The following is a 21,923-nucleotide window of genomic DNA, read 5'->3' as shown; positions in this document are numbered from 1 at the left end:
CCTAGATTTTTCCCAAAACGATATCGAGTTCGTCCATACCGGTTTTTTTCCGAAGATGGGACAACTACAATATCTTAACATGTCACACAATCGAGTAGCTTGTGTTGCGTTAAAAATATTTGAGTCGATGCCTGCGCTGAAAGTTATAGATTTAAGTTACAACTTCATAGTGCGCTTGGCCTGGGATGTTATTTCTCAGTTATTGAGTTTGGAAAAACTTATTTTATCTGAGAATCTTATAACGGTGTCGGATAATTTACACAATAGGCAGTCTTACAATAGTTGTAGAAATTCAAGTGTGAATATAATTTCTCCTTTCTCTGTTCAAACTGATATCAATAGAAGTGAATACCGATACAACGTTTGTGATTCAGCAAATAATTCATTCGACGTGAATATTTTTGGTAAATCCAAGCTCGTTACTCTTAGCTTAGAATGGAATTGTTTGGCCACTTTAGTAGGAAATGTTTTCACAAACTCTTCTTCTTCGCTTCAGCATGTCAGATTTACTCATAACCGTATTCGTGAAATTGGAAATAAAGCTTTTGCAAACACAGTAAATTTAAAACTGTTAGATTTGTCATACAACTCGCTGTCAGTTATAAATAACTACACGTTCAGAAGTCTTACACAGTTAGTTCTGTTGAACTTGGAACACAACGAACTGGAGTTGATAGAAGAAGGTGCTTTCCATAACCTTAACTCTTTACTGTCTCTTGCAATAGCGTTCAATAAACTTAAAACATTCAATTTCAATACTTTTCCGCAGGAAAATTCTTTGATTGCGTTTTCAGCACATAATAACCCCCTTGTTTCGCTGGAAACAACAATTCATCTAACACATTTAACTACTTTAAATGTCAGTAACAGTCTACTGATGGCTGGTTTGAAAGTGTTTGATAGTATGCCGTCACTTCATGTGCTAGACGTATCGAATACGAGCTTGTGCGAGATTGGTGTCGAGTCTTTCAGAAACACCAATCACCTGCATCACCTCACTTTGGGCAGCAGCTGTCTCAGAGGCTTGGCCTGTTCGCATTTTGATAGTTTGAACAGGCTTTTGTTTTTGAGATTCAGCATTGAGGAACCTGACGCAAACGCACTGGACACTCACATCAGCTGGAAGAACTTGACGCTGATTAAACGGCTTGTTCGAAAAACTTTACCTGGAGTACCTTGTCCTCACTGGACATCCCATATGCCAGGATCTGCAAAGGGCGCAGATTATAGAGAACTTATTTCTTTCGGACACGTGGAAATGGGTTATTTGCTCGTCTTAATTGGACCTGCCAAGCATGATCGTGTCACAAGATGGCATGTACATGGTGGGTGTTTCTTTACATTACGGCTTCTACCCAGAGGGTTATTTCTCAAGCGAAATCACATAGAAAGTGGTTCTATCTGGACTAGTCTGAAATCTGTGTCCCACATTAAAACACATGCCGTGTACACCTTCAATGCTTTCGCATAGAATTATGGATAACTAGCTGTCATTCATATAGGCATTATTTGAAATACTTTTTTATGTGCATCATGAAAAATTTATGAGTGAAATTTTACGATGCGTGGGCACCATGCAACGACATTTTCACAGGATGCAAAAAAAATATGCTGCATACAATAAAAATCCACAGGCAAATAAAAATTATATATGTGCTTTTAAAGCATATCATTTAGTGATTGATATTGTATATCAATCTAAAAAAATTAACTTCATATCATTAAAAACATTTATTTATTATAAATATTAATCATACAAATTGTGTTTATAAACTTTTTATAGTGTATTTTCAATTGTATTTATATAAGTGAAGTTATGTTACCGTATGTATAATTTATTTGCATTAAAATTTTTAAATCATTTCATTATTATTTTATAAATAATTAAAATGTAATAAATAAGAAAAACATTCATCTAATTTATTGATCTTCGACATTAATTAAAATTTGATCTCGTTTATTTTACTAGATTAATTAATAAATTTTATACACGTGTTTAATTAATATTGAATACTGAATATTTATTTAAGATTTTCAAACTTGATTTAATTTATACTTTACCAACCGTATTTATAATATCATTGCAGTCCTTTTATTTTATTTATATTATTATGTGCTTGCAAAATTATTATTTTTTTTTAACACGCCAAGTAAATATAACTTTCAACGCGCTTACAAAAGTACACGCATTTTTTTAAAGATCTACTTCATTGTTTGTAAACCTACATCTGTCTCCGCGGCAATGTATAATAAATAGCTTGATGAAACATACAAACTCCTGTTAGTCACATAAAACTGGAGAATTTTTGCTACAAACATAACATATGATATAACTATTAAAGATATGCTGACTCATGATATGCTGCATTGCGCACGATCTTTTTATCAGCTAAGTGCCTTTATAGGACTGAAACTTATATAGTTACTTTTCATCAGAACAGTTAATTACCATAAAGAATTCTCACAGCGAGAGAAAAAACAATGGATAATTGTTTTTTTATTTTAAAAATGTATAAGAACTCTTGGTTTTAATGCAGTGGTTCTCAATGTTTTTACGCACCATATGAAAATTTCTGAGAAATATTAACGCCTCATAAATATATATTGTACTGATGGTCTACCCAAGGTTTATTTACAAACAGTAAAAAAGCTACTAAAGCTCTGTATTGAATAAAATCGATTTTCGAGCAAAACTTGTAGACTCGTTCAAATAACACACAATAATGATGTGTTACCAAAAAGAGCGGTATATTCGTATTGAAGTGGTGTAACAGAGTTGCTGTATTTATTTTGATATCCAGACACACATTTCTCTGGAATATCATAGGACGCTCCCGGAAATGAGAACCATCGCGAATAAAAGAGTTCCAAGTATTGAAACTCAGTTCTATCATTAGAGATGTTCCGATATCGGATACCGGCCTGTATCTTGCCACAGTTATCGGTGGATTCGAAAAAAAAAAAAAAAAACACGTTTGTTTTTCAAATTCTTGCTTTGTTTGTTTGTAGATTGCGACAGATGACAGATTCTCTTTGCTGCTATATCATGCCAAATAACTTGTATTTTTAGAAGCATCTCTTAATAATTATTAAGTGTGTACGGATATGGGTAAAGAAGACAAGGCGTCCTATTTATTTTAGGTTTAAAAATTAAATTTTTATATTCACCGACAAATTTAATATATATTAGATTATATTCAACTGTATTATGAGTAATATATAATACCTTAATTTATTGAACAGTAATTTTTTAATTTAGTGTTACAAACTTATGTGGGGGGAACTGGGTTCGTAAGTGATAGCCCAATTAATTTTAGTACAGTTTTATTAATTACTAATATTTACATTACTAATAAATAAATGTACTTAAAAATGTCTGATTACCAAACGCTTGCACTTAAAAATGTGTATTTGCAACTCACTCATTGTCACCGATATGTTGTCGTTAGCTAAGATTTTTTTTATTATATGTGTAACTGTCATTCTAATGATTTTCTTTGCGCAATTGACTTACAAAACAAAAGGAATATCACTTTTCTACACGATAATTAAAAAAAGAAAAAACACCTTCCCCTTTCCTACTATTTAAGAACAAATGTAGGTAACTCTTGGTGAAATTTTGCACAACTGACGTTCAAAATAAGATCTGATTTATAAAAACTAAGAATTTCCTAGCCTAAATTATATTTCCTAAAAACAAAAACCCCATGAAACAGAATTTAGGTTCTTCTGGATGAAATTTTACTCAACCGACAAATAAAAAAAAATGGAAATTACTGTCTACATCTGTTTGAAAAAAAAAGCTCAATGTGTGTGTGTATGTGTGTAACACGCACAGGTTATATGGTGTGAATATTTCAACAGTGAGTAATATTTATTTAGAAAATTTTCTTCTTTCTCTCTTTCTCTCTCTCTATCTTTCGTTTTACCCCTTCCTTTATACTTAAAAGAGTTGAGTTTTGAATTGCCAAAGAAGTTTCACTTCTATCACGTGTACTGAGATCCACGCGCTATTTTTTATTTTTAGTAAAAAAAAATTGGTTGTCAGTAAAGTCGGTTTACGGACGATAGTTTAACGTGACAACGTCATAACAAAACATTGATGAAGTGATTGCATACTTTTATGAATAAAATTGAATCATTTTTATTGAATTATCGCTATTTTGTATGGATACAAAGAAGGAGTGAAATGAAATCTACAATTTAATTGATAAAATTACTTTTATTTGCACTCATTAATTCAAATATGTTTATTACTTTAACGAACAGATTATTTTAACTATAACTTTTATAGATGTTTGCTATTTAACTTCTTCCAATCTGTGTTATTCTGTTAAGGATAGGACGATGATAGGAAAAGTAGGAAACGAATGGGAGTGCTTCAAGTTTAATGTGCCTCGAAAAAGTCAAATCGATGGTTGTTCCAATCGAGTGGAAGAGAGATAGATGCGGCGCAAGCGTACAATGAGAGTAACGGGACACAGCGTAACGGGACGATGTGCGTAACGGGACAATTTTTCGTGCGTGCAGCCGGCGTTCATCGATTTATTAGACGTCACGTCAAAATTTTTTAAAAATTACAAAAACAAAATATATGCAGTGCGTCCGAGCAATATTTTATACACAGGCATGCGATACAGCCGTGCGGATGCCGTCACGAATCAACTAAAGAGGCAGGCACGGATGGAAGGCGGGAATAGGTGGGGGATATGAGGTGGGGGTTATGAGGTGGGGGATATGAGGTGGACGTATTTTATGGCTAGAGCGTGCCGACGATATTGCTGCCCCCGAAGACCCATTACACAGTAAAATTCCCCCCCCCCCCTGCCTTGTAAATGGAACAGAAATATTCATGTAAAATTACAGATGTTTGTAAATTTGCACGTTCTCTTGAAAACAACCTGTATCACTACAAAATACGTAGTGTTTTCGCAGTTCTACTGGGTTAGGATTCTTACCCGCGCATTTATCTATGCTTTGTGTTTTCCCAGTTAGGCCTAAAGTTATTTTTTATCGTTCCTTGAATAGCTTTCCACATAAGTACGATACAGGGAAATTAAGTAAAATCGTTAAATATTCGATTTATGATTTCCATGGTTTTAAAAAAAATATTGAATGAAACATAAGAAATAGTACTATCTCGAAAAAAAATTTCATATATGCGAATTTACAATTTTTTGTTTGTAGTAACACAGACTATTTCTTGGCAACTGGTTTCCAAAGGAATCATTTGTAAAAGTCAGAAATTTTATTTTCTGTGCAGTCAAATAGATGAATACATAAAATTTTGCTTCCATACGTCATTTTGTATATTTATTTTCTATTTCATAATTATAAGTGAGGGCTTTCCCCATAAATTTATCACGATAGGGCTCTTTCATACGATGTTCTTCTAAAATTTTTATCAACAGATGAAAAAAGGCCACGTAATAGATACTGAGGAAAAATCAGTTTCCCGCAGGTTTTTTTCCCGACTCTTTGTGATCACTGTAAAGAGTCCTACACGGTACATTTTGTCCGCGGTTATTTGTGGTGTCGACCCTTCCCCCTTCCCTGAAACATTCCCCCCCTTCCACCTTCACAAAAAAAAAAAACACCCCTTTGAAGAGATTTACCGACGACACGTTCCACCGTTGCCAGCTTTATTCGCGAGGCGTGCCCAAGGAGCAGGGAGGTTGTATACGGTCGCTGTTTGTAACCTCTTTGGGCGTGCCGCGGGAAGCGCCGGACGTGCCCGGCGATATATATCCCGCCGGCTGTGCTTTCGCCCCGACCAGTCCTGCCAACATTACCGCTCCGGGCACTGCATTTCCCCGCGCACGTAGCAACTCATCCGCTCGCGTAACTCAGTACACGCGATAGTAGCGGAACTTCTTTGGCAATTAAAAACTCGATTCGTAATTATATCGTAAAGAGTAAAACGGCAGACAGAGAGAGAGAGAGAGAGAGAGAGAGAGAGAGAGAGAAAAGAGAGAAAGAAAACTGTCTAAAAAATAAAATTTTAAAAATAGTATTAATAGGATTTAAGTGGAGTATTTAAAGATTCAAAATGAAAACATTAAAGCCAAACCATCATTTTAATTTTTTTTAAATTTATTTGCTTGAAACTTTCACTAATGTTGATATTATAGCTTTATGGTAGTACCTAAAATATGAAACAATGTAGATAAATGTGTAGAGCAAATCCCTTGAGTGCTTTCAAGAATTTGTACCGGGTATTTCATGGCTAAAAATTATTCCGAAAACACGCGTTTTTTTAGCCATATGCTAGACTTTTGCTGCTTCTTATTTTTAATGTCCGGAATTATTTGTTTCACAAAAATCGTGAAGAATCATTAAAAAAAAAAAAAATTGTAAAATTCTAGCTTATGGAATCTACAAAGCAGCAGATGCTTCCTGATTGGCCAGACCATCCGCCAATCAGGGCCGACCTCAAGAACCAATCACAGCACAGCCGCGATGTTCCCTGTGCAATGCTGCACCAGAACACCAGGCCTCAACCCAGGAGCCAATAAGAAGCTTGTAAAAATTTTTATGATGTGTTCTGTTGCTCTTCCCCAGAAACTACTTTTTATTTATTTTTTTCCGCTGACATCAATACACGAACTATTTCCACGCGGTTGGCAACTCTGCTTCGGAGTGTACGACCAAACCGCCTTTCCCTTCTGTTCCGCTCTTGGAGCCTTCAGGTTTGACGGAAGACGTGGAAATGGAGAGCGACCCCTCAATGTCCCCCACTCCTCTTCCTTTACCCCCTCCCCGAAACAAGGGAAGCGACGTGCCGTGAAAGCTGGTTTTGAAATCCCCGCACTTTTCACGACTTGTTGCTCTCTGCCTTTTGCCTTTGCGATTCGCGTTCAACAAACTGCACGCTATCAACTCCTCTCAACCCCCCACCCATTAAAAAAAAATCTGTTGTTATTCAACCGTGAGCGACATCCTTACATCCTGCTTCTTGAGGTTTAAATAGATTTTTCCCGAGTATCGATTTAAATAGATTTTTCCCGAGAATCTATTAAAATAATCGATTAATATAAATACTTGGGAAATATCGATACTCGGAAAAATTTATATTAATCGATACTCGGAAAAAGCAAAATTAATCTACACTCGAAAAGTCACTATTAATCGACATTAATCGATACTCGAAAAATTGATAATAATCGATACTCAAAATTTAAGAATAGATATCAATATTTTGAGTATACATTTATTGATTATTGGAATATTGATATATATATGTACATATATATATATATCGATATTAAGAGTATCGATTCATATTAATATTTAGAGTATTCATATATCGATATTTAGAGGATCGATTCATTTCAATGTTTAATATATCGATATTTAGAATATAGATTCATATCGAATTTAAACTATTGATATATAAAAAATTTAAATTATCGAAGTATTTCAAATTTAAATTATCGATATCCATCGTATTTAAATTATAGATATCTATCGATATTTAGATTATCGATATATATAGATATTTAGTGTATCAATATTCATAGTATCTATATATCGATATTTATATTATCGATGTATTGATATTTAGAGTATCGATATATATACATATACATATATATAGAGTATCTGTATTCATAGTATCGATATATCGATATTTATATTATTGATACATCGATATTTAGAGTATCATTATATTTCAATATTTAGAGTATTGATTTATACAGATAATTTGAGAATCTATTTATATCGATATTTTGGGAAAAATCTATAAAAAATAATGAAAGAATTCGTCACGGCCGATTCCAAAACCGTTGTATTCTGAATCCCAATATTATTGTGGTATCGATGGACCCGAAAGATTCCGGAATCAAACGATGGAACCGACCGATTCCGGAATCGAAATTGACCCATTCACTATTTGATAATAGAGAACACGGGCCTTCGCGGCCATTGTCTGGAGTTGATGGCTTCTGGGCTGTAGCCGCGTCGAAGGCCAAGATATCCACGAAGTTTCGGTCGACAATACAGCAACCATCATCAGGGAACAGTTACCTGTTAAGATCATTGAAAGTTCTCCTACCTTTAAATACTATCGTATGAGATATGTTTCCCGATTGGCTGCAGATTTGGGCCATTCTTATAGCCTCCCTTTCTTCTGGTTGGCCCTTTTGGTTTGACCAATCGGAGCTGGGCTTCCTGACGATGGCGACTGCAACTTCGACCGAAACGTCGGTGATATCTTAAGCCAAGCGACTAAAGAATAAACGTAATAATGACATTGAAATTCAATAACCCAGTAAGGAGTACGAAACCGGGTATTGATTGAAAAAGGCAAATAAAGGCATTTCCTGCTACCCTATTGTGGGTATCTGTGAATTCACCCAGCGTTAATTATTACACGAACTATTTTCAAAACTTGAGCGCAATCAAGTCAGTCTGAGGTGTTTATTTGGTATTGCCACATATTCACTATCTCTTCCGGCCACACATGATTCAGTAAGATGATTTTTTTAAGGTTTGTTTAGCTAAACAAAATTGAAATTTGTTTTTAGGAAGTATTTATAGACTGATTTCAGTCGTTTAGTAAAAAAAATACAAAAATACAAAAAATTATTTAGTATTATAACATATGTTTTAAAATGTTTCAGGTTAATATTTTAGTAATACCATAGAAGTATATCTTTTAACGTGTGCGAAATTTTGTAGAATTAACTGTTTGATGAATTTTTACAAATGAGCATACTTTTTAATTTTTTTTGTCGAAAATTAGGCCCAAAGATGAAGTTTTATCGGAGCCGTTTCAAATAATTTTTAATGTTCGGTTTTTTTCGTGCTGCTAATTGAAATCTGCGCGTAATGGTGACAAGCAACGTTTACGATTCAGGCAGCGAATTCTAGCGGCGGGCGCGGAAAGTATGTGTGTGATTCGTATTCAGAAATTTTGGTATTTGAAAAGCAACTATTTTATTTATCACTGTCACCATTATTTTTTTTTTTTTTTTTTTAAGAATTCTTTGTTAAATTCCGTGTTTTGAGTTTCGTGTTATAAGTTTATTCGCAACATGAACAACGTGAGAACACATGATTAGAGACCGGAAAAATTCGCGGATTTATTTGGCAATGTGTTAAAATTCAAATACATATACCTTTTAGATGATTTTGCTATTGGCTTACTGTTCATCTGGACGAATCTCAACCAATTATAAACCCTCAACCGAAGAAGGATCGAATCACAGACGAACCAGCTGAGACGACTTACAAGTCAGCAGCCAATGAACTTGCGTTGTTTGCCCGAGTCTTCAGGGGAATGTGTAGTCTATCCTGAAGGCCATCGAAACCACGAATTTTTCCTGTCCCTAGTTATCAGTTTATTCGCAACATGAACAACGTGAGAACACACATGAGCTTGCTCATTAACGAGGTTAGATGTTCACACATCACCGGCGAATACTGAAGGTCTGAAAAAGGTTTGTGCCCCTTCAAGACTTGTCACAGAAGATAATCATTTTGCTCTCCAACGACTAAGGGTAATTCAGTGTGCGCAAACATTTTGCAAATTCAATTACGCGGATTTCTCCGTGTCCCTGGTTGTATATCCATCGCCGATTTTTCTACTTCGCTGACGGAGGGAAACGAACGCCCTGGGATGTTTTTTTTCTAAAGTTGCGTGGCCTGATTCCCGCGCAGGGATACCAACCGGCTGAACGGGTCATTTACCAGCCGCGTAGAGAGACGTGTGTAAGTCCCGTGGAACCCTGCGACCGTCAGCGATTAATGCGCGGAACGTCGATTTCCCCACGGCGCCGTTCAATTTAAACTTTTTTTCTTTTAATTATAAATCCCCGGCGGCGCCCCCTTGGCGACTTCGTCCGCAACATTTAACTTTCCTCCTTTCCCTGCTTCTGGCCGTGTCTCCAGTTTCTATACTTTCTTATTTTGCATCCTTTAATTTATTTATGCTAGTACTACATTTCTCTTGAGTTCTTGAGTACACGAAGCTAATGTAAGGTTCTTTAAAACCGATATCTTAGAATTTACTTTAATATTACAAACATTTTTAATTTTTAAATGTAAATGTTTTGAATTATTATATAAAAAAGTAATATTTTAAGTTATTTCATACCTATCTGTTGAATCTTTGGGGATCTTGCATATTATGGTGTCTTGTTGACGTGCTGAGTTTATGAGGCAGTCATGTGGATAGTTAAAGCCCAATTCCATAGGCATAGGCCATAGTTTGTGATCACCTGTTGAGTGAATACACAAGTGTTGCAGGTGCTCCACCCCCTGTTACTGTGCGCGCATGGCCAGGGGCGTATCTGCGTCGGCGAGGCGGGATGCTAAGTGCTGGTGCTTCTAGCGCGGTGTCTCCTCTGGACCACAGCGAAGAAACCGCTGGCGTGGGCATACCTTGAGCGTTTAGGGTGTTTTTCCCCCCCTCGAAATTACCTGCTCCTAACTATAATGAAGCCGTAAGTATAATTTTAATAATTAATTTTTAAACTGCCTATCAGCTACACATTTATCTGTAAGAATTTGAAAAAAAAATGTATATATATATAACTTTAAGGAACCCGCAAAATCCGTGTTATTCGTTGTAATTTTTGCTACAGACTTAGATGCTAACTGTTGCTCATTTTGAAAACTTTTTTTTTAATCGATAATGTGGTAAATGACATACTGTAAATGGTATTGTAATTTTTCATGTAAAATCACAGATATTTGTAAATGTTTACATTTTCACGAAAACAATTGTACCGCTACAAAATAGTGTTCGCAGTTAGTTATAGTGGGTTCGAAATTTTGCCCGGGCATTTATGCTTTGTGTTGTCCCAGTACCACAAACAGTTAATTAAAGTTATTTGTAAACCGTTCCCTGAGTAGCTTTCCAGTATTAACTGCGCACATTAATAAGCATTGTAAAACTATTTTGTCAATTTTTGAATATTCCATTATCTGTTCCACGGTTAAAAAAAATCATGCTTGAATAAAACATCAATTGAAATATATATAAAATTAAGCCCAAAATAACCATAGTCATATGTTGTTAAAAGTTACGTTATTTTTCTTTTCTTCTAGTATTACTGTTTCCAAAAGTTTTGTAAAAGTACAGAATTATTTTTCGTTTGTAGTGAAAGACTTGAAACCAAATTTTAAAACAAAAAAACTGGCCAGAGAAACCAGGGCAGAGGGTACGAATGAGGCAGAAAACACGAACAAACTACGCGTGTTTTTTAAGGCTGACGCCATAAGGCGATGACGAAGAAATTTGCAAGGCATCATGGCTAATTGTGTAATGAGCACGCTTGATTTAATTTTTTTTTTTTTGCAATTCTACTTGTTTCTCAAACTTCACTCACCCTCCCCCCCCCCCCCACCACCGGGGTACTGTCCCTCCACTTCCACCCTCTTCGGGAAACAAAGACCCAGATGATTAACGAGGTCTGTGTGTCCCTGAGAAGGCTTGCGGACAGAAGGAAGGTTATCTTCTCTTGGCTAGGGGTTGCCTCGCCCCTAGGGGAGGAGGGGAGGGGGTGATGAGCGCAAGGGTGGGGGGAGGTGTCTCATCGCTAGATGTCACCCCCTTGTGACCCCGACCGGGCGCGACCCTGCAAAGGCCCGGCTGACGGGTCGTCTGTCATCGTCATCATCGCTCGCGCGTGTGGGGTCGTGTAGTCGGGGCGAGACCCGGGTCCCCCCCCCCCTGCATCGTCGCAGAGACGCGCGACACACCGGAGAGGAGTTGTTCCGTTTCGCGCCTACACCGCGCCGTCACGCACGACGTGATCCGCGCGCTGGAGCAGGGGTCGACACACTTCCGGGCTGGAGGAGACGAGTATCGAGTAAACAAGATTCCCAAATTCTCCAGAGACCCGTTACGTGAGTTTTCTCTGGCTCTACGTGTAATTTCAAAACGATAAATTCAAAATAAAGTCTTAAAAATGAATGCTATTTACAGGGGGAAAAAACACACGTAAACGTAAAAAAAAATATGGTAGTCATTGGTAGATCTACAGATAAAAAAAGATAACCTAAATTATTTAAAAATAAATAAAAAATTCTGGACTTTGTAAAATATATTTGGGAAGCTATGTCTCGCAAGTAACTACTTATTTTCAATTTTGGGTCTGATTGTGAGTTTTCGCCGGTTAATTTTTCTCCTTAATTATTATTTTTTTATTTGATTCATTGAAAATAATGTTTGTTCTCGTGGATGGGTGGAGACAAAGATAGTCAGAATAGCAAATGCTGTTTTTTTTTTGACGTGATAACGTCTTGTAAATCGGTGAACGCCGGCTGCACGCACGAAAAAAAATTGTCACGTTCCGCCTGAGCAGAGCGTGCAAGAACCGGCCAACCACCGTGCGAGGAAATCTTCTATAATAATATAAAACAGGTTAAGGCGGGGCTTTTTAACTAATTGTTCTTCGTGATTATATTTAAAACAAATTATTTAAATTAAAATTTGCAAAAATTGTAAAATAAATATTTGAAAATTAAAAATTATGCAATTTTTCATCAATGTTTTCTTATGACGTTATCGCGTAAAATTATCGTCCGTAAACCGACTTTACAGACAACCCCCTTTATTTTTGTTGTTGTTGTCGTCGTTGTTGTGTCATAGGTTTTCAGGAAGAGACTGTTCCACGTAGGGGCGCGAGCCCGCAGGTTGAAAGGACAATGTGTCGTTTGATACTGCTCGTGTGCCGTGTCGGCGCAGAGAGTTGCATAGACGCGAAACCCAATGAGTAGGGCCGGCATTTTTCGCGAAAAAAATCTCGACGCCTATTAGACTGCAACAAGGTACACCCGCACCTGCGGTTTCTTCCTTGTGATTGGCGGCCGTCTAGCGAGAGAAGTCGTTGCCTTTATTTGACCGAGCCACTCAGGACGCGTTTGCATCCGCACTGAATTTCTGTGATTGGGTGTTGTTTACAATCGACATGTGCCCGAGAGAAACTCACCTCAATCATTAAACACAAACGATGCTACAGAGTTTTAACTTTCAGCTAGTCTCGGAATCTTTTCGCGAAATATGCATGCCCCTACCAATGAGCGATGAGAAGCGCCGCATGCGGCTCGCGAACCGCGGGTTGCCTACCCCTTGGGCGTCGCAGCGTCGCACGCACGAAGCCGGCTAGACGGCAGAAGGACAAAAAAAAAACTGGTTCGGACAGAAGAAAAAAAAAAGCCCTGCTGTAGGGAAAAAAAAGAAGTGTTCCTAGTGAGAGGAAAAAAAAAAAGCTGTCACACGCGATCGGAAGTGCGGTCTCTGTCTGCGACTCTATGTTCTGGAAGGTGAGGGAATGTTCTTCCTCGCGCCTAAGCGCTGTTGCCAAGTGTAAGGACTTCCTCCCCCAACCCCCCTCCCCCTCCCCGTCCAGAACGAGCAGAAGCCAGTGGCAGTAGCTCACCGACCCGAGGTGAAGACCGCTGCCTGTCGCACGTCGCTACGTCGCTACGCTGCTACGTCGCTACGCTGCTACGTCGCTACGCAGCCCGGGTACGCCGCTTGCGAAGACTAGGAACAGGTACGTCATCGTCACTAATTGCTAGAGACCGTGTAAAATTCGCGATTTCGAACCCCTAAAGGATAGACTCCATGATCCTCTACGCACTCGTGCAAATTAGGTAAATCTGCTGATTGGTCACCGACTCGTAACACCTGTTGACTGGAATGATCGTGATTCGCTAATTCTTCTCTGTTAAATATTTTTCATTTGGCCCAGAGTCCTTCAGATAAACTGTGGCCCAATCACTGAAGCAAAATAATGTCAAAAATATTTGGACTCTATCCTATCTCGAAATGAATCCGCGAATTTTACAGGTCTCTACTAATTACAAGTTTGGATATACGTATGTTCATTCCACCAAACCCAGGTGCAGGAGTGTTGGAATATTTCTCTCGGACGCCGGGGGTTGACAGAAACTTTTTTTTTCTACAAGTGTTGTGGTCGGTTGTTGGAATTTGTTTTTCTGAAGCGATCTCCGAAAGCAACGCGACACACGAGTGCCGAGTGACGTAAGGGACTTTAAAAAGTTCTCTTTGTTTCGTATTACAGTCGTTTTAAGTTTACAAAATAATGTTCGTTCGACAAACACAAGTATTTTTTGGTTGGTACGTTTTCCCGACGTTTTTAGAAACGCGAACATATGCCACACGCGCGAGTCCGCCATCTTGACAGCATCGGTTCGTTGGAGTGTCAGGAGAGAGAGATGACGCAATCTCCCAGCATGCAACAGTAGCAAAGGCGGATCCAGAAATGAGGCTCAGGGAGGGAACAAATAATATTTCTAATAAATTTTTAGTTTATTTAGAATTGAAATACCGAACAGTAAGTTTGGTATGGTCTTAATTAGCTCGCTGCTCTATTTAACAGTGGGGTTCGAAGCTGAATAATAATTCTGTAATTCTTATTTAGTCGTGTGCATTTGATTTCTGGTTCAAAAACGTCCTATTATATGTATAGCACTGCAGGAAAATAATACTTTAGTAATTTTGGAAAACTATGATAAGGAAAATCATAAAAATATTAAGGATTCGGGGGGGGGGGGGGGGGGCATACCGCTATGCCCCCTCCCCCTTCTGATTCGCCAATGAACAGTAGTCGTACCGCCTATGGAGACTATGACAAGTAGGCGGGAGTAGTGATGTCACCTATCCGTGTTTTTTTTTTAAATTTAATAACGTCTTATAAATCGGTGAACGCCGGCTGCACGCACGAAAAAAAATTGTCAGGTTCCGCCCGAGCCGAGTGTGCAAGAACCGGCCAACCACCGTGTGCGAGAAAATCTCCTATAGGTAGAGACCGGAAAAATTCGCATATTCACTCGGCAATATGCTAGGATTCAAATACATATGCCTTTATTGTGATTTTGCTATTGGCTTACTGTTCATCTGGACGAATTTCAACCAATTATAAACCTTAACCAAAGAAGTATCGAATCACAGACAAACCAGCCGAGACGACTTGCAAGTCGGCAGCCAACGAACTTGCGTTATTTGCCCGAGTGTACAGGGGAACGTGCAGTCTATCCTGAAGGCCATCGAAACCGCGAATTTTTCCGGCCCCTACCTATAGGCTAAACTAATATCAAAAAGGTTAAGGCGGGGCGTTTTTTTTTTTAAAACTAATATTGTTCTTCGTGATTATATTTAAGCAAATTATTTGAATTAAATTTGCAAAAAAAAAAACAGTAAATAATATTTGTAAATTAAAAAAAAATATATGCAAATTTTTCATCAATGTTTTCTTAAGACGTTAAAACGTAAAATTATCGTCCGTAAACCGACTTTACAGACAAACCCCCCCCCCCCTATTTTTTTTTTAAAATATTTGAGACTACCAATGCCGGGCGGAAAGACGTGTTGTCGTGAGCGTTTTTTTTCCCCCTAACCTAAGTTAAAACTAAGTGTGTAAGGGAGGGGTCTAGGTAGGGATAGACTCTAAGTGCGTCTCAGGGCAAGCCCTATACGCTCTAAACATGCGGGTTTTTAACCATGCGGGAGTCACGACAAGGAGGGGAGTGGAGGGAGTAGAGGGTGCGCGCGCATCTCCCTCCCCTCCGGACGTTAGGGCTCCCTCCCCTCCACCAACCCCTGACTCTCAGTGGGTGACGCGCTCCCGAGGAAGGCGTGTCATGAGCTGCGGGCGGGAGGCGTAACGACGCCTGCGTCAGCACGTGTCCTACCACGGGGCGTGACACAGGGGCCTGAGTCTGCACGGCGCGGTGAGTGCCTGTCCGCGGTGGATCACGCGTGGTCTGCTACTGTGGGCTTCTCTTCACATACTGTTCATTTTTTTTTTTTTTTTCGTCATTACTAGAGACCTGCAAAATTCGCGGTTTCGATGACCTTCAGGATAGACTGCACATACCCCTTGCACACTCGGGCAAATAACGCAAGTTCATCGGCTGCCGACTTGTGAGTCGTCTCAGCTGGTTTCGTCTGTGATTCGATCCTTCTTTGGTTGAGAGGGTTTTTTAACTGGTTGAGATTCGTCCAGATGAACAGTAAGCCAATAGCAATATTATCTAAAAAGTATATGTGTTTGATTTCTAGCCTATCACCGAATGAATCCGCGAATTTTGCAGGTCTCTATAGTCATTACTAATTTAGTAATTTCCTTTATTTGTAGAGACCGGAAAAATTCACGGATTCATTTCACGATATGATAGAATCCAAACAACTGTACCTTTAAATTGCTTCTCTGATTGGCTCACAGTTTATCTGAAGGACTTTGAGCGAATGAAAAACCTTCAACCAAAAAAAGTATCGAATCGCAAGCGTCCCAGTTGACAGGTGACACGAGTCAGTAGCCAATGAGCAGGTGGCATTTTCCCTAGTGTGTAGGGGATGGTGGAGCCTATCCTAGAGGTCATCCAAAGTACGAATTTTTCCAGTCTCTATTTATTTGGTTTGGTTTTATGTGCCCATGCAACAGCTGAAGGCCATTAACTTAATGATACAAAAATCAAACATACAAAACTTACAATTTCACAATAAAAAAACACTGTTAAACAAACAGACAATTTAAATTATACATGGGACTCAATACACTAAAAAAATACACATAAATGTAAAAAAGTTAATAACCAAAATTATTTAGTTTTTAAATGCTGTCACAAAAATTAAGATGACTACAAGTACCTATATTTTACATTTTTTCGATAAAATTATTTATTATAATAATATTCAAAACAATCTTAACTAACTAATAGTTAAGGGAATAGTTCTGCAAATCTAAAACCAAACCTCTCTTGCATTTGTTGGTCTGTTACAAATATTTTCGACAGATATTGTTTAGGTGTTATATAGTCTGTAAGGTATAATAAGTCGGGCAAATGTTCGTTATTGTTTTCACATGCCCGACTTTTTACAGAAATTATATTACCCTTAGAAAGTGTTTATTGGAAATATTTGTGACGGAGAGGTATATTGTAAAATGTACAAAAATATATTTTAACTAATTGCAATCACGAGAAAATGAAAAGAAAATCAACATAGCGTGTGAGACGCCACCTGAACACTGTAAATGCCTTAAAATGTTTTTTGATACAAAACTGCTTTCATAAAAAATTGTATAATCCCTTGAAGGATAAATAGATAGAGACCGGAAAAATTCGCGGAATCATTCGGCGATAGGCTAGAATTTAAATACATATAACTTTCAGATGATTCTGCTATTGGCTTACTGTTCATCTGGACGAAACTCAACCAGTTATAAACCCTCAACCAAAGAAGGGTCGAATCACAGACAAACCAGCTGAGACGACTTACAAGTCAGCAGCCAATGAACTTGCGTTATTTGCCCAAGTGTATAGGGGAATCGATCCTTCTTTGGTTGAGGGATTATAATTGGTTGAGATTCGTCAAAATGAACAGTAAGCTAATAGCAAAATCATCTAAGAGGTATATGTGTTTAAATTCTAGCCTATCGCCGAATGAATCCGCGAATTTTTCCGGTCTCTACCTATAAATAGATACATTCTCAGTCAGAATCATAAGTACTGTAGTTGTTTACTTTACCGACGCCACTGTAAAAAAAAATTATACGAGACGGTGGCATTTTCATTCGAAACTAAAATCCGTACATTAACCAGAGAAAATGGGGCGTTTGTATTTCGACGGAAAGTATGGGAACAGAAAACACAGACATACAAATAAGACGAATAATATTGGAAGTTAAGTTTAGCTAGGTTAGTTCATCGATGCATAGGAACCGGAAAAATTCGCGGTTTCGATGGCCTTCAGGATAGACTACACATTCCCCTGTACACTCGGGCAAATAACGCAAGTTCATTGGCTGCCGACTTGTAAGTCGTCTCAGCTGGTTTGTCTGTGATTCGATCCTTCTTCGGTTGAGGGTTTATAACTGGTTGAGATTCGTCCAGATGAACAGTAAGCCAATAGCAAAATCATTATAAAGGTATATTTATTTGAATTCTAGCCTATCGCCGAATGAATCCGCGAATTTTTCCGGTCTCTATCGATGCATTATATTTGTATATTTGACCTATACCCCCAACTAAACTTTTACTTCTCAACCACCACCAGTCAACACGTGCGAAAACCTAGCCTCACAATTATTTAATTTTTCAGATTTCAGTAAACATTTCTAAACGCTCCTTACCGTTAATAATTAGAGACACGGACATTTCGCGTATTCATTTAGTCGCAAGTTAGAATGCAAACCTTCACACTCTCGCACTGTGTTCATGATTGGCCCGCAGTTGCTTGTACACGCCCCTCTACGACCGTGAGCCAATGATGTCCAGCTAGGACAGAAGTAAGCGAATCGGGTAGTGCCGATTAACGAGGATAAACATGCTCTCGCTAAGAAATCAACCAATGGGAAAGCGAACATGGGTTGAGCACACCTATTACTAGAGACCTGCAGAATTCGCGGATTCATTTCGTGATATGCTACAATTCAAATAATTATACCTTAGCGCTGCTTCTACCACTGGTTCACTGTTAATCTGGAGTAATGAGGGCCAGTTAGAGACCCTCGCTCAAAGAAGTGTCGAATCACAGACACTCAGTCGAGACGACTCACAAGTCAGCAGCCAATGAACAGGTGGCATTTGCCCGAGTGTGTAGAGTGTAGTAGAGTCTATCCTGGAGGTCATTGAATCCGCGAATTTTGCAGGTCTCTACCTATTACCTTAAATTCTACTCTAAAGCCAGACGAATCTGCTAAATTCCCGGGTCTCTATTAATAATCTACGGACGTTATCAACGAAAGAAAACAAAATTTTTGGCTGTTTTTTCTTGTAGCTTCGCTAAAGTAACAAATAAACCATCAATACTTAAAAATATTACAAATACTGAATCTGCAATTGGAAAAAAAAATCTTGTTTTGTTTTGAATTTTTGCGTATTAATATATGCTTTATAACACTGTTTATGTGAGCACGTAGCAATAAACTTTACATTTACATTATTCAATGTGTCATACTAACGTGCAATGCAAACGCTTCCCATTTAAAATAAGAAATTTAATCGTACCTAAATTTTAAATTTCAATTATTTTGGTGAAACAAAATTATTATTAAAGTTAGAATATGAAACATATGCATCTGTTGTGTGTATTTGACAGAGAAATTGATTGTGTGAGAGGGCGATAGGTGTTTTATGTCGTTCGCAAAACACGTTATATAAAGTAAGGCAATGTTCGAATCGGCCCTTTTTTGTTTACAAAACGATCAAGTGGCTCAATTTTGCCGTCAAAATCATCGGTGAAATGTTTTCGTAATCTAATTTTGTCTACTTCCAAGGTTATAACTATACTTTTTTTTCAATATTAGTATAGTATCTTACGATACGTTTAAAATAAACGAATAAAAGTTAAAATAAATAAAGATTTACTTTCGTAAAAGTTATTTAATGAAAAATTTGTAAAATGGATGTTATGTTTCTTTTAGGTGCCTATATTATTTAAGAATAATAGTTAGGGGGAGGCACTTTTCGCGAAAAGATCTGAACACGTATTAGACTACAACAAGGTTTACCCGCACCTGTGGTTTCTTACTTGTGATTGGCGGCCGTCTAGCGAGAGAAGTCGTTGCCTTGTTTGACCGAGCCACTCAGGTCGCGTTAACTTCCGCACTGAATCACTGTGATTGGCGTTGTTACAATCGACGTGTACCTGGGGAGAAACTCACCCAATCACGAAGCACAGACGGTGCTACGGTGTTTTTAACTTTCATCTAGTCTCGAAATCTTTTCTCGAAATCTGCATGCCCCCTAATAATAGTGATATTTAGAGTCCCGGAAATTTCGCGGATTCCTCTGGCCTCAGGATAGAATTCAAAGTTATAGGTGTGCTCGACCCATGTTTACTTTCCCATTGGTTGATTTCTTAGCGAGAACATTTTTATCCTTGTTATTTGGCACTACCTGATTCGCTTTTTTCTCTCCTAGCTGGACATCGTTGGCTCACGGTCGTAGAGGGGCGTGTCCAGATAACTGCGGTCCAATCATGAACACAGTGCGACAGTGTGGAGGTTTGCATTCTAGCTTGCGACTAAATGAATCCGCGAAAATTCCGTGGCTCTAGTGATATTATTTTGATAACTTTAGGTTATGTGCAGAAAATAACCCAGCCCCGCCCTTGCGCGGGCCTTGACGGGAGTCGCGCTTGTGGTCGGAGTGACTGACAAGTGAATTACACCGCTGTCCGTGACAACTGTCACCAACCTCTCCTGTCAGCCGCGGGGACACTCGTGAAGCGGACATGCCCTGTCACAGCGATATTCCTGTGTCACGCGATCACTGGACACGTCACTCGAAAATGACGTGTGTGTTTTTTTTTACGTACTTCTTATTTTTAATTAATTTTTTTTTAACGTCTCCCCTCAGCGGCAACGTGATCCAGAGACGAGATAGATAACTAGGAACAGGGAAAAAAATATACACGGTTTCGATGGCCTTCAGGATAGACTGCAAAATTCCCCCTGTACACTTGGGCAAACGACGCAAGTTCATTGGCTGCCGAATTGTAAGTCGTCTCGAATGGTTTGTCCGTGATTCGATCCTTCTTTGGTTGAGAGGGTTTACAATTGGTTGAGATTCGTCCAGATGAACAGTAAGCCAATAGCAAAATCATCTAAAAGGTAGGTATATGTGTTAGAATTCTAGCCTATCGCCGAGTGAATCCGCGATTTTTTCCGGTCTCTGGAGATAACAGAACAGCACATAAAGTCATGGGTGTCCGTCCGAAGTAGGTACTGGGCCACACAGAAAACCAAATGTTTTTTTTTCTGTGCTTTTATAAAAGTTCTTCTGAAAATCAGTTGTCAAGCAATTTTTTTGTAATACTAATAAGAAACATACTGTAACTTTTTTACAACACGTTTGGTTTTTCGAGATAATACTGAGCATTTCTTACGAAAATTGTCACATGATTTTACATTTTAATTGATGTTTCGTTCAGCATATTAAAAAAGAACATGGAAAATATAATCGCATGTTCAATTATTGGACTTTACCCTATTTTGTTTTATTATGCGTATTAACGTGCGCGCCGTTAATAATGGAAAGCCATTCAGGAAACGATTTTTTTTCGAGGTTTCTAAGTTACGACTGTTCTAAGTTGTGTGTTTCTAAGTTATGCGTAGAGACCTGTAAAATTCGCGGATTCATTTCGTGATAGGATAGAGTCCAATTACTTTTGACATTATTTTCCATCAGTGATCGGGCCACAGTTTATCTGAAGGACTCTGGGCCAATGAAAAAAACTTTTAACAGAAGAATTAGCGAATCACGATCATTCCAGTCCACAGGTGTTACGAGTCGGTAACCAATCGGCAGATGTAATTTGCACGTGTGCGTAGAGGATCATGGAGTCTGTCCTTTAGGGATTTGAAATCGCGAATTTTATAGTATGCGTAGGGACCGGAAAAATTCGCGGTTTCGATGGCCTTCAGGATAGACTGCATATTACCCTGTACACTTGGGCAAATAACACAAGTTCATTGGCTACTGACTTGTAGTCCTCTCAGCTGGTTTGTCTGTGATTCGATCCTTCTTTGGTTGAGAGTTTTTAAATTGGTTGAGATTCGTCCAGATGAACAGTAAGCCAATAGCAAAATCATCTAAAATGTATATGTATTTGAATTTTAACCTATCACAGAATGAATCCGCGAATTTTTCCGGTCTCTAGTTATGTGTGGTTCCCACACACATGTAAGGGAGGGGGCGGGCCTTGAAGCATGTCTCAAGCACGCATGCGCGTCGGTGTCGTGTTCGCCGGCTCACCTCGCGCTGCTTGGAGGGCGTGTGTGTGTGTGTGTGTTTGAGGGGGGGGGAGGGGTGGTTGTGTACAGGTCCTGACAGGTCTCCGCCGCTCCTCCCACCCCACGTTGCCGTGTTGCGCAGATGCATATCTGTGGCGTGGTTGAAGCAAGTTTCCTGCCTCGCCGCCGCCAACATTGCAACGCCCG

The 21,923-nt window shown here is 38.6% G+C and overlaps 2 protein-coding genes across 5 annotated transcripts in view; both read left to right on the top strand.

The window, feature by feature from the left end:
- Window positions 1–21,923, top strand: part of LOC134537007 (uncharacterized) — a 221,554-nt gene that overhangs the window by 8,855 nt on the left and 190,776 nt on the right. Inside the window, exon 1 of one of the 4 annotated variants that reach the window (XM_063377179.1) lies at window positions 13,376–13,508. The exons of 1 other annotated variant lie outside the window; for it this stretch is intronic. The gene's annotated coding sequence lies outside the window, so the exon portion shown is untranslated. Of the gene's footprint in view, window positions 1–13,375; window positions 13,509–15,585; window positions 15,709–21,923 lie in introns of those variants that run through there. 2 more of the 4 variants (XM_063377177.1, XM_063377180.1) reach the window with 2 other exon arrangements.
- On the top strand, window positions 128–1,609 carry LOC134536477 (toll-like receptor 4). Its single transcript, XM_063376197.1, has one exon. The coding sequence runs from the start codon at window positions 128–130 to the stop codon at window positions 1,469–1,471; it is 1,344 nt and encodes a 447-aa protein (XP_063232267.1). The 3' UTR covers window positions 1,472–1,609.

Source organism: Bacillus rossius, chromosome 11 (assembly GCF_032445375.1).
Source record: "Bacillus rossius redtenbacheri isolate Brsri chromosome 11, Brsri_v3, whole genome shotgun sequence".
Classification (NCBI taxonomy): domain Eukaryota; kingdom Metazoa; phylum Arthropoda; class Insecta; order Phasmatodea; family Bacillidae; genus Bacillus; species Bacillus rossius.
This window is presented reverse-complemented; position numbering and strand designations above follow the sequence as displayed.